The sequence below is a fragment of the Pinus tabuliformis genome, chromosome J (genome assembly GCF_031772625.1).
Source record: "Pinus tabuliformis cultivar Carrire ecotype Pingquan chromosome J, CPIR1, whole genome shotgun sequence".
Lineage (NCBI taxonomy): Eukaryota > Viridiplantae > Streptophyta > Pinopsida > Pinales > Pinaceae > Pinus > Pinus tabuliformis.
This window is the reverse complement of record NC_142295.1, coordinates 1,450,712,172-1,450,726,164: the sequence shown is the minus strand read 5'-3', so window position 1 is coordinate 1,450,726,164 and position 13,993 is coordinate 1,450,712,172. Positions and strand designations below refer to the sequence as shown.

Genomic DNA, 13,993 nt, shown 5'->3' with positions numbered 1-13,993 from the left:
GCAATCACCTTTACAGGGCTAGGCACTAAGTGGTCCCGTAAATCATGAGTCCTAATAGATCCACCTCTAGGGTGCCTGCTACCACCCTAGGACATAAGGATGCCCATCATGGCAAGGAGTTACCACCCACCAGGCAGATGTCAGTAGTGCCATAAAACCAAACACAATGGAAATGAAGTTAAAAGGACTAGCCATGACTGTCCACACACCGGGGATCTAAGACATACTCTCACATAAAGATCATCCCGCAGGGTTTTACAGGACTTTAGACTTGCACTCCTTGGGCTTACAATGGTGATGCCAAAAAATGAATATGTGCATTTATGTACCCCTGCTGAAAGAGGGGTAGCAGGCCTTTGCCATTATTTTCAGTAAATCAGATCTTAATTTCTTCATCAAACATCGCAAAGTGATAAAAGGACAATATCCAGCTAGTCATCTGTATGAGAATATACAAGAAAGGCATCCTGCCGTCTCAAGGTTCCCTTACCATTTCGCATGTAAGTGCCTTGAACGCAACTGGAAAATTTTGTGGCTGAATCTTTAAGTGGGTCAAAAGAGGTGCTAGAATCTAACTGTATTTTGAGATCAAATTTTATGATAATAGGCAAATTCCAGTCATTGTATATTTTATGACACTAGAAACCAGATCACCACACACTGGATTAGTATAAACGATGCTTAGAAGTTATAAGCTTCTATCATTCAATATCCTAATGCTCACAAATTGCAAACACAACCAATCTCATAACAATATATGATCATGGAGTAGAACTCACAGAAAACAGAGCCAAGGCAACTTTACGACAGAAGAAGAGTAAACTGGAATTTCCTTTTATCCGACAAAACAGTAATTGAAAACATTATTTAGTTCAAGTCTCAAGGATGAACACTTACAATCTCTTCCACCAGATGTATTTTTCACAGACAATCGCACACCAACTAAAGTCTTCCACATTCCTGGAGGTTTGATATTCATGAAAATTTCCTTCTGTGCCTTTTTACGAAATGATCACAGCAAAATCCCATGTCAAGATAGAATGATACATAGCTCTAAACGTATGACATAAATATCCAACCATTATTTATACAGGCAGAATGGCAAGACATATGTTAGAATACAGTACAATTATATTTTGTTCAGTTTGAAAACACATCCGTTCAGACAAAAGGATCCTCAAAATTATCTCATTAGTAAATGGACCATCCTTACCTTTACTGCGAGATATAGTATTGGTCTAAAAGTTTTAAATTCCAATAAGGTGGAATGAAGAAGGCCCAAATTTTAAAGGAAAACAAATGCACGACAGATCTTAGTCTGAAATTATCAAACTTGTCCAAGACAGTAAGAATCACCACACATTACCAATTGTTACTTCTTCTAGAAATGGAACAATAATGTGCACAGTACACTACATCTGGATGAAAAGTTGGTGTGTCTTCCATGATATTTGCCATTGCTAACCATGTGACACCCCTCAAAAATTCTAAACATTTTAGAAAGCATGAAACACAATTGTGTTAGCTGCAATTCAATCTACGGCAACTGGGTACTGGGAACCCCAAGTTTCTGAAGAGGAAGTGCTTAATGACTTTAGACTTTGATTGGATATAAACAAAAGTATATAAATGTATATAACAATAAATGAATGATGATTTACAATGAAGAATGGTCTTGCATTTATAGGCCTTGTTACCCCTCATTTCAGCAGGGATACCTATTACCCCTCATATCAGTTGGGGTACACATAAAAAATTTACAGTATATTTCATCACCATTGTAAGCCCAAGGTCACAAGTCAAAAGCATTGTAACAACCATGTGAGGCTTATTGTCTATACCTTGTTGTGTCAATCAGACCATGGCCAGTCCCTTGGAGTTCATCTCGAGTTCCTCTCCTTCTGTGTGGATTGGAGGGCCTTTGGTGGGCTTACTTGAGGGCTCATGGTTTTATGGGAGCTTGTTTTTGTAAGGTTGATCACCGATGTATGGGCCAGTCCCGCCCACATCAAGGTGTACCTATGTCTTACAGCATTGTTAAGAGTCTATAAAGTTTGTATGTGGCCTTGGCTTTGGTGTAGTATCCCTCAGATGATTCTTATACATGCAGTCTCATATTCACAATTTTCACAGTTCTCAAGGCAGTTCACAGTTTCCAATACAAAGTGTTCCTTGTTGCATCAAAATCTAGTAGGTCTTGTGAAAGGTCTCACAAGACAAGGGCTAGGCCAAGATACAATAATGAGGTGGAGGCCACTATCACCTCAGCACTCCACCCCCTGCTCTTTAGTGGAATTTCACCACAAGGGAGGCTTCCCAGTATTAGTCACCTAATAGATATTCTAAGGCAATAGCTCAAAGGTGATAGCTTTGATAGACTCGTGCAGGCACTCAGAGTCTCAGACTAAAGACAAGGCTCAATACAATGAAATAAGGAATAGCGTGCCATGCAAGGAATCTACCAAGAATGCTTATAGCCTAGGGTTTGAGTAATATGCTACAAAAGTGGCACACTTAGGCATATAATACCAAGAAAAGGCTTGCAAAGCAAGGTTGCTTGGGAGCAGGAGAAACATTTTCAAAAACTCATATTTTTATATATTTTGATGCATATACGTCAACAAAAGCATGTAGAATAATGAATTAGATATAAAGGAATAAAAACATGGATTGAACCATATAACATCAATCATCTAGAAGTTATAATCTTCATCAACCATGTCCACAAGTTAGTAACATACAACATATAGAGTTTCATGATTCATCAATCTTAAAGTTTCAAGCATTCAAAATTCAATATATAACATTTATCATTATTGATCACTAAAGTTGTAACTTGTAACCATTACCATTACCAAGGAACCAAACGATAACAAATAATATCTAACATGAAATGAAAATTTTCGACTTTCAACTTTCACGAAGCATCATATTCATAATTCATTACCAATGAGTTTTAATCGCCAACTTCAAACTTCAAACTTAAATTGTCATATATATTATATTGTTTACAAAAAATATCATAACAAATATGAAAGACTCAATAGTTATAAAATCTACTAGAAACTAGAAAAGACAAGTAAATCTATTATCTATTGCTAATGCTCTGGCCTCTTGCCACCACGAGAATTGTCTAATTTCTAAGAAAATATGTAGAATGATGAATTAGTTATAAAAAGCATAAAAGAATGGATTAAAGCATAAAACATCAATCATCTAGTAATTACAACCTTTATCAACCACAGGTCCATAAGTTACAAGTTTTGATTTATATAGCTTGTAAAGGGTGCACATAACCAAAATAGCATCGAGTTCAATCCATCTCTGAACCGAAAATACATCAACAAACTGGCTCTAGATGGCCTCTAGCATCCAAAAACATCATGCTACAACAAATACCTACATATCATCAAAATCATTGCGTATCTTGGGATCTTTGTCATTAAAATCACCCTCTTAGCATTAACATAAGATAGAAAAAACGTAGCATGTCAAGTCAAGACTTTGTTTGAGTGATGGGTACATTTTTTGTAGGGTCATGATAGAGAAGTTCAGCAACCAATGTCACTAACATCAAGGTATATAGAGGAATTGGTGCCCTTGATTAAATAAGAGTTCCATACCCTAGTACATGACAAAATCCAATGGAAACATTGGAATCCCCCCAATCCTGAAATCCTGAAAAACTGAGAATTCTGTTGGATTTTGAGTGAGATCTAAAATTCTACTTTCTCCATATGAAATCTAATGAGGTCGGAACCACTCTCAAACATCTTGAGTCATTTCATGGTAATGTTAAAAATTTAAGTAAAAGGATGAAAATGAAAGATAAAGGAGAATGTCACATTACCATGAATTGCATATCAATACTAGGGCCATAGGCTTGATCATTAGGTTCCCCACTCAAAAAATCTTGTTTCTTTGAAAAAAATTGTGTTTGGAACGTTTTTGCAAAAACAAATTGCGAAAAACGCTAGGGAGCAAAAAAAATATAAGGAGCGCGCTCTTGGGGTCGCTCCCGAACGGAACGCGCTTCGGGAGCAAATTCAAGGGGGGATGTGCTCCCTCGCAACCCTGTTGCAAGGTATGTATCATCACAAAAAGAGACACAAGCCTTCAAGATGCCCTAGGTTGAAGCCTTAATGCTAGATTAGGGATTTCTTAAGGAAAAAGTGCCTATGGTTTGTGACATCAACCCTAGGGGATCTATTCCCACTGTTCAAAACCAAGGATTTTGATGTTACAAGGTTCAACCTACAAGAATAACCTCATAACAAGGCAATGCATCCACCCTAGTTGAATTCGACCCAATTCCCTAGCCCTAGCGGCTTGCCTTGAAGGGACGAAAATTGATTAAGGGAGAGAAATAATGAAGTGTAGTAGTGTTTGATCATCTAAGTGAAATCCAGTGCCACTTCCTAGGTGATGGAGTCTAAGGGAAAAATTACTATGGAGATATCAAAAACCGTAGAAGAGAGTAAGGGGGTGAAACCCTAACTATCACTCAGTACAAGGATAAAAGCATGAGAAAAGCTCTCTAGGAGGTTCTCAAGGGATGTTCAAGATTCTTTAATTTAAGCATACAATATTCCACCAATACTTCATATAAAGAAATACAATTAGACAACTAACATAGAAACCTTGGCAAAATATATTGTATGCAATAACCACAAAAGATACTCCACAATAAAAATACTCCAATATTCAACAATATCCTTCATCATCCCAAAGTGACATCTCCGTAACAAGGACTAGTCTCCAATGGAAAAAGTATCCACAAAGATCATATATCCACAAGAGTAGCAAGCTACAAGAGCTAGGCCGAAATCTCTAAGACGCTTGAAATAGTCCACAAGTGGCGATCAAATGTAAGAATGAGGTGAGCTCTATTTATATGAGGTCTACCTTATCTATTTTTAGCCTATGAAGCCCCTAAACAAGTTTAATAATGAGTAAACATAAAATAATCCTTGGGAACAAGCGAACCCACTAGCTCAAGTTGAAAATATGCCAGAATAGACCCACACGTATGCGTTGTAAGCCTCTAAATAATGACGTCATGCCCTTTTTGGGCTCCAAATGCTATGCGATGGTAAGGATAAGGATGAAGGTGTTTTCGTGTGTCATGATCATCCATCATTTGAGCAACATTCTTCAAATCCAACTTCAAAATGAGAAAATTCGCTTGAAAAGCAGTAACTGGAAATAATTCTTCTAACTCATAAATTAATCATGCAGCGGATTTTGTTTACGGCAAAATAATGAATTATTCACACTACAATTTCTTCACTATAAAAATACTGTGGAAGCAAAAATAGGAACTGAGAAATGCTAGCACATGCATAAAAAATGACAATTATTTTTGGACAAATGTCCCCAGAAAAACCCAATGTGGGAAAATTGGTGCAGCCGCTGAGAGTTTTATTATTATGCAACAGTAAAATTATGAGTACAATAAAATGATGCCAAACTGGCGCTTTCTAGCTGAGAGAAATACTGGAAAAATTTACTGAGGTAAATTAGCTTTCTCTCCAAGCAATCGCGTCACCTGACTCCTTGTGAAAAGCTAGTTGCCCAACCCCTGCGTAGACCCCTTGCGCTGCTCCTACGCTAGCCTCCCCACTTGTGGCTGACAAACCCTCTCAAAAACCGATCCTGCCTGTTGTTGCTCTGGAATCGATCCTCCTGGCCTTCTACAAGACTTCCTGGTCTCTGATAACTGAACCGAGCTTCCCCACAGCTAAATTGAACTGCTCCTCTTGAGGCACTACACAACCCTTGTGTAGCCTCCTGGTGAATAAACACGTCCTCCTCTCTTGACTCTCTGAAACTGGAATCCTGCTCCGGAATCACTGTCTATGCCCCTCTCCATCCCCTCTGGCTCAAACTCTCTTCCTCTGCTCGACCTTTGAAGCTAGATAGCTCGATCTACCAAGGAACTCGCACTATTGGCTCATTTTGTGTGCATATCTCCATCTACCCATCAACCTCTTCTAATAATCTCTAGTTGGGACTCCAACAGCCCAGATTAAAACTTAATCGATGCTTGAGACCATCTCCAAGTCGATCCGTGCAATTTTCTAGAGAATTCTCACCTTTTTTAATTAATTACTATTAATTAACTAGTTTTCCTAAGTTAGACTTACGAAAAAATTAAATGATGGTCAATTACTTTAATTGAGCTATCTTTAGGTGGAATTTCCAGAAATGGTTTTTGGGTTTTGTAGAACTCCTGTGTTTTAGCCTCTCCACAAAGTTTCGAGACTAGAACACCATCCGATGCTAAAAACAAACAATCCCTCTTAGCGAGAAAAGTGTTCTCCAACTGTCTCCATAACATCCTGTTGAAATTTTGATGTTCTATGCTGTTACAATCACTTAAATCCATAACTTTTTTATGTTGCAAAATAAGTTAAGTAATTGTAGATAGAACATAAACCATATGCACAATGGAAGACAGTCAAGAACTCAATGAGATAGAGAAGTTAGGTCAATGACTAGGGAAAAACCCACAAGGGGAAAACCCAACTTGATTCTTCTTCTATTAGAAATCAATTGTTCAACAGAGATAAAAAGCACAATGAGAGAATGAAGAAGTTCAGCGAAATCTGAAGAATCTCTGATAGCAATAGTTGATACAAACACTGAATCACTTTGGCTCTCCAAGATCTACTCTTGCTTTTCAAGACTCTCTCTCTCTCTCTTAATCTTCCTCTAGACTCTCCAACTCTCTCTTTCTCAAGTTCGAATTCTCCTTTCACAAACACATGTAAGTGTGTCAAGTGAGGATGAGAGGCACAAATATATAGGAAGAACAAGGAGGTTGAATTCATGAGGGAGTAACTCCCATGCCTTAAGGAGGAGTTACATATGCCAAAACGGGAGTGTAACTTATGCCATAAAGGAGAGTGTAACTTATGCATTTAGGAGAGAAGTGTAACTTATGCATTAAAGAGGTGTAAGAGAAATCTTTTTATGATGAGTCATTAAAGTGTGTAAGAGAGTGTAAGAGGTGCGTAAGAGCATTAAAGAGAAAGAGGATTGAATCCATTAAGAGAGAGAGAGAGAGACAGTAACATATGCATTAACTGAAGGGAGTTACAAATGACATGATTGAGAGACTTGGATTTCTTTTTAATAATATTATAATAATGTCATAAAGAGGATAATAGTAATAATAATAATAATATTGATGATTAAGTTAAAAATTAAACAATTGAGATTGATTAAGGACAAGTTAAATGATTTTCCATCATATATATATATATATATATATGATTATGAATTGATGGAAGGTTATTTACTATTTTTGGAAAGTTATTGTTGTAAAGATAGACGCGACTTTCTATTTTTAGAAAGTCACTTTAGAAAGGTCAAAAATGAAATTTTATCCAAGGAAATTCATCCCATAGCTGCCAATTTTCAACACATCTTCCCCACGTTGCCGATGTTTGACAACTATAGTCGTTTGCCACTATCCACCAACCACTGTGCTAACTCTGATTCATCTGCTACTAACTGTCGCGGAACCATGTTGCATCTATGTTGTTGTTGACACTGCACTGTACAACCAGTACCACTACCAACTCTGCATCTGCACTACAACCCAACTAACATCCCTCTCACTGTTGTTGCTACTACTACAACTGAGAAGCATCCAAAATATTGAATCAACTGTCTCTGTGTTGCAACTATCTCCCAAGTCTCTTACTGCTACTAGCCTTTGCACTGTCCACTAGGAAATCTGGGTTGTTGTTGACTATGCATTGTGCCTCCTGCACTGTTATCAACACTGCTCTGCGACATTTGACTGCAACTAGTCTGCAACTGTCACTTTGGAACTGACTGCACCAACTGACATTGATCCTCCTGCTACTGAGTACTGTGGGCCCCTGTAGCAAAAGTAATGATCCATGACGAAACACCATCTGATGCTCACCTCGATGGACCCTGCCCAAATCTCTACACAACTCTGGGACTAAAGCCCCATATCGCCCCACTGAGAGCTCTAGTGGACATAGGGCCACAAATGTCTGAATGTACCAATCCCAACACACCATCTACTCTATTGTCACTTCCTGGGAATGTTGCCTTAGCATATTTCCCAAGCATGCATCACACATCATCTTGTTCTGTGCCAAGTTCTAGAATACCTATCACTGCCTTCTTAGGCATTCTAAGTGCTTCATGGTGTAAATGGCCCATTCTCCTATGCCATAGCTCATTCAGGTCTTTCCCATTGTTACAGTCGCTACCTATCAGTGCCATTGGCGAATCGAGCTGCAACATGTACAACCTGTTGCTTCAAACTCCAATTTGTTTAGCTTAGGTGTTTAATAAACACTTTCTTCCCTACGAAGTGGACATCATATCCCTTATCGTGTAGTTGGGATACTGAAATCAAAATCATACCCAATCCCGGCATATGCAGTACATCTGTAGCACTAGTACTTGCTCCTGACTCCCTCTGAAAATCGATGGTACCTCTCCCCACTAGAGTGCACTTGGTCCTATTTCCCATCATAATCTAGAAGTCCATTTACTCTTCATTGTAGCTAGAGAAATATTCTCTAACCCCTATCATGTGAGATGATGCTCCAGTATCGATGTACTAGACACCCAGTGAAGTTGAGTTATTTAAGCAGGCAAATTTTGAAGCCCCCTGATATCAAATCTATCCATGGCCATACTTGAGCACTCTAAAGAATTTACTGAAGACATCCTGAGTACAAATCTATGTGTTATTTCTCTTCCCCCCAGCATTAGATCTGCTCTAACAAACTGTTGCAAACCCTCTATGCCTAGACAAGGAATCTGCTCTGCGAAAAAATTGAGTTGTTGCTCCCTCTGCTTGCTAGAATCACTTCCCCGAAAAAATCGAACTTTCCTGCCACCTGCAACTGGAAAATCGAACCCTGCCCAGCGATTTGCATTGCTGGCTAGGAGCTGCGCAACCCTCGAAAATTTCATTTTGTTGCTCCCTCTGAACAGTGAAATTTTCCTCCTCCGACTCTAAGCCTCCCTGTCTATCAAATAAGCTCTGAAATTATGTGAAAAATCACTTGGAATGCAGCAACTGGAAATAATTCTTCTAACTAATAAATTAATTATGTAGTTTATTTTGTTTACAGCAAAATAACAAATTATTACACTGCAATTTCTTCACCATGAAAATACTGTGGAAGCAAAAATAGGAACTGAGAAATGCTAGCGCACACATAAAAATGACTCAATTATTTTTGGATAAATGTCCTCGGAAAAACCCAATGTAGGAAAAGCGATGCAACAACTGAGGCTTTTATTATTATACAATAGTGAAATTCTAAGTACAATAAAATGACGCCAAACTGGCGTTTTCTATCTAAGAGAAATGCGGCAAAATTTACTGAGGAAAATTTGTAAAATTCCTCGAAATGTATCAACTAGAAATATTTCTTCTAACTGATAAATTATTTATGCAGTTTATTTTGTTGACAACAAATAACGAAATATTCACACTGCAATTTCTTCACAAATAAAATACTACAAAAGCAAAAATAGGAATTGAGAAATGCTAGCACACATAAAAATTGACACACTTATTTTTGGACAATTGTCCCCAGAAAAACCAATGTGGGAAAACCGATGAAGCAGCTAAGAGTTTTATTATTATGCAACAGTGAGAAATTATGAGTACAACTGGATGCCCAAAATTGGCAATCCTCTACAGGAGAAATTGGCCACAAAAATTAGTGAGACAAATTTTGTTTCACCCGACACAAATCCAACACCAAAACTAGCTCTTGCTGGGCTCCACGAAACCCCTGCGTCACACCTACGCAGGCTTTTGTACTCTCCCTAGAAACTGCAACTAATCAAACCGTCTGCCTAACTCAACCTCTAAGAATGACACGCTGGCCCATTCCGGAAATTCTCCGGACCTCCAGCAACTAAATCGGCCCTAGGACTGGCCAAATCAAACTCTACCTCTGAAGCTTCTGCGCAGACCCACTAAGGAAACTCAACACTCCTATAGCTGACTCTCTGGAACTAGAAGACTTCCTCTAAACTCACTGTCTATGCCCCTCTTTGTATTTGTGTTCCTTCTCTCTTTCAGCATAATGTTGCTCTCTAGAAAATTGAATTGCCCAAGGAAACTAGCTCTCCAAGTTTGCTTCTCCATCTACCCATCAACCTCTTCTTATAATCTCTAGTCGGGACTGCAACAGCCACAATTAAAACTTAATCAATGGTTGAGATCATCTCCAAGTCGATCTGTGTCAGTTTCTAAAGAATTCTCACCTTTCTCAATTAATTAACCATTTTTCCTAAGTTAGACTTAGGAAATTTTTAATTATGGTCAATTAATTTAATTGAGTCGTCTCTAGGTGGAATTTCCAGAAACAATTTTTGGGTTTTGGAGATTTCATGTGTTTTAGCCTCTCCACAAAGTTTTGAGACTAGAATGCCATCTAATGCTACAAAAACTAACACTCCCTCTTAGTGAGAAAGGTGTTCTCTCTCTCTAGTGCTGCACAATCTGCCACAACACCCTATCTCTACAACATCCTCCATGCACGTTATTGATGTCTGACAACTGTAGTTACCTGCCACTGTCTACCAACTACTGCGCTAACTCTGATTCATCTGCCACTAACTGTAGTTGAACCATGCTCCATCTGTGTTGTTGCTAACACTGCATTGTACATCCTGTATTGTTGCCAACTCTGTATCTGCACTGAAACTCCCTCACTATTGTTGTTGTTACTGCAACAACTGCAATTAAGAAGCATCCAAAACATTGAACCAACTGTATCTTTGTGATGCAACTGTCTCCTGAGCCTCTGAATGCTACTAGCTTCTGCTCTATCATTAGAGAATCTGTGTTGTTGTTGATTCTGCTTTGTGCCTCCTGCACTGCTATCAATTATGTTATGTGTTCCTCATCATCTGGCTACCACTAGTCTGCAATTGTCACTCTAGGACTGACTGCCTCAACCGGCATTGATCCTCCTGCTACTGAGTACTGTGGGCCTCTATAGCAAAGGTAACGATATATGAGGAAAAACCATCCGATGCTCACCTCAATGGACCCTGCTCAAATCTCTGCGCAACTCTGAGACTTATTGACCACTGTAGTGGCACCTGAATATTTGAGGGGATATCAACATGGACCAGCCAAGGACATACGCTGCCTGTGGTGGCAGCCAGCACATAGTTTTGAGGGAGTTTGTCTCCCATACACTTCAGTTAAGTCCACATTTGACCAATATTCTGACTACCACATTGATCCTCAAGTGAAGTACTTGATAGCCATAAAAAAATTCACACAACAGTAAGGATATACGCTGACCAGAGAAAAATAAATTTGCATCAATCAAAGGGACACTTGGAAATTGGATTTGGCATAGAGATTTCCACCACATCTCCACTTGTCATTAGGATTTGCCTTGGGATCAACTCCCATTTTCCTATTTATATGAGTCTTTGGCTCTCACTATTTATTCATGTTATGCGCTATTGGGCTTTTGGAAACTCTACCATTTTGTACACTTGCAATTTGCTAATAAACAAAGACTTTGGGGCAATTTTGGTGGTGTTCTCTTGGCATTTTAAGGTGATATCCTTCCATAATTTTGTTATTATGCTTCAATTTTCTTGCATATTTGAATGTTCTTAGCTTATATTTGTCATATTTTTTGGATTGATATATGCAAGCTATCTTGCACATATCCTTGATTTAGAGTAGCATTCTAGGAGTGAACTTGCAAATTTATTTTTGGAGGAATATTTGGTCTATCTCACCCATTGTGTTGCTCTAATATCTTTGCAAGCTAATATTTGTTTCAAGTGTGTAGGAAGAAATCTATTTGAAATTTGTGTGTAGGAATCCATTTGGGTGTGGGAGAAGTCTCACATAGATCAACTCACTCCCAGATTCAAAGTGGCTCAAGACTCATCAATTTTCACTTCAAGTCTTTTATCTAAAGAGGAGTAAGAGCCCATAGTTGGAGCTTTTGGCAACAAGAGTCTTGCGGAGAAATGTTTGGAAACTTATAACTATTTTTATAGGACCTCTCACACACTTGAGCATCAATTTCAAGGAGGCCATGAGCATTAGAGGCTGCCTCAGAGAAGTGTGGTGATGTTTTGATGCTCACAAGAAAAACTTCACAAGTTAAGAAAAACTTCTACATACTTGTGTTACTCAAACACACATTTTTAATATTTTAATTCATGAAAATTCAAAGCATTAAAACCTAGGATGGGCATTTGTATTAAAAACATTATTTTCTAAACTTGCAAATGTTGCGGAGTACATATATCAATTGCGGAATATATGTCTGGACCATACATTTCACCAGCCCTGCATTAAATGCTCATTTGTTCTTAATTATCTAATATGTTGTGGAGTGAGCAGTTTGCGCTCTCGCTCAGAATTTCATTTAGTTCATGTCTTTCAACCTGCAAACAAAAATCTTCTCCATGAAAAGAAAAACTAGTTTTCAATTTGTTGTTGTACTTCAAGGGATGGTCGTTGTTAGTTTAATAATTGCGGTGGTTTGGATTAATTTTTTCCCACACTCCCCCTTAATCACAACACCCGCCATTGACAATGCCCAAACAATCTCTTAGATGGACAAATTTTCACGTGCCAATGGTGTGAAGATGTTTGCAAACTATTCCTGCGACCTGCAGTGTTGCAACACAATTTCACCATTGTTAATCAATTCTCTAATAAAATGATATTTTGCGTCAATGTGTTTGCTCCTCCTGTGAAAAGAAAAATTCTTTGATAGTGCAATTGTGGGATTGTTGTCACAGTAAATAGTTGTTGTTCCCTTGTTCATGGCATAAATCCCTCAACATTCTTCTAATCCAAACTCTTTGACATGTTTGCAAACTATTCCTGTGACCTGTAGTGTTGCAACACAATTTCACCATTGTTAATAAATTCTCTAATAAAATGATATTTAGCGTCAATGTGTTTGCTCCTCCTGTGAAAAAAAAAATTATTTGATAGTGCAATTGTGGAATTGTTGTCACAGTAAATAGTTGTTCCCTCTTGTTCATGGCATAAATCCCTCAACATTCTTCTAATCCAAACTCTTTGACATGTTGTTGCTACTACATATTCAACCTCTACTGTCGACAGTTACACTATCAGTTGCTTCTTGGAGGCCCATGAAATGGCTCCCGAGCCCAAATGAAAAACATATCCTAACATTCTCTTTCTATCATCAACACTTCCTACCTAGTCATTGTCAGTGTAACAAACCAGCTTAAAATCATTTGCAGTAGTGTATAAAAATACCATATTCCTTTGTCCCACTGACATACCTTAAAATCATTTTGGTTGCTTGTGAATGTGTCTCCTTGGGTGTCTCCTAGTTGTTGTCAAATACATCAAGCTGCCCACCATACTTTTGTATAATGTTGGATTGATATTGTTGTTGCAATCTTCTTTGCTTAATTTCAATCCCATAACAACTGGAGTTGTTGTGGGCATGACGTTTTGCGTATTAAACCTCTCCAAAATGTCTACTACATGCTTTGCTTGAGAAATAAAAATACCATTTTTTGTTTGCTTCACTTCTATGCCCAAAAAATACCTTAACAACCCCAAATCTATCATTTCAAACTCACTTTTCATAACTTCTTTGAAATCAACAATGAGGATATCATCACTCCCTATAAAAATCAAATCATCTACATATAAAACAACAATAAGAAGCTTACCACCACTCTCTTTGATATAGAGAGTAGGCTCGTTGTGTCAAAGCCATTATCCATCAAGTAAGCATCTATTCTGCTATACCATGCACGTGACGCTTGTTTCAGCCCATAAAGAACTCTCTTCAATCTATACACCTTGTCTTCTTGGCCTTCTACCTCATAGTCAGGTGGTTGCACAACATATACTTCCTCTTTCAGCGCTCCATTCAAGAACACTAACTTCACGTCCATTTGATACACTTTCCATTTATGTTGCATGACAATTGACAACACTGCA

At 38.1% G+C, this 13,993-nt stretch overlaps 1 protein-coding gene across 1 annotated transcript in view; it reads right to left on the bottom strand.

Moving 5' to 3' along the window:
* LOC149232834 (mitochondrial carrier protein MTM1-like) overlaps window positions 1–13,993 on the bottom strand; it is a 222,277-nt gene that overhangs the window by 99,219 nt on the left and 109,065 nt on the right. Inside the window, exon 6 of the mRNA XM_089379528.1 lies at window positions 898–997. Within this exon, the coding sequence (XP_089235654.1) occupies window positions 898–997 (100 nt within the window). The remainder of the gene's footprint in view (window positions 1–897; window positions 998–13,993) is intronic.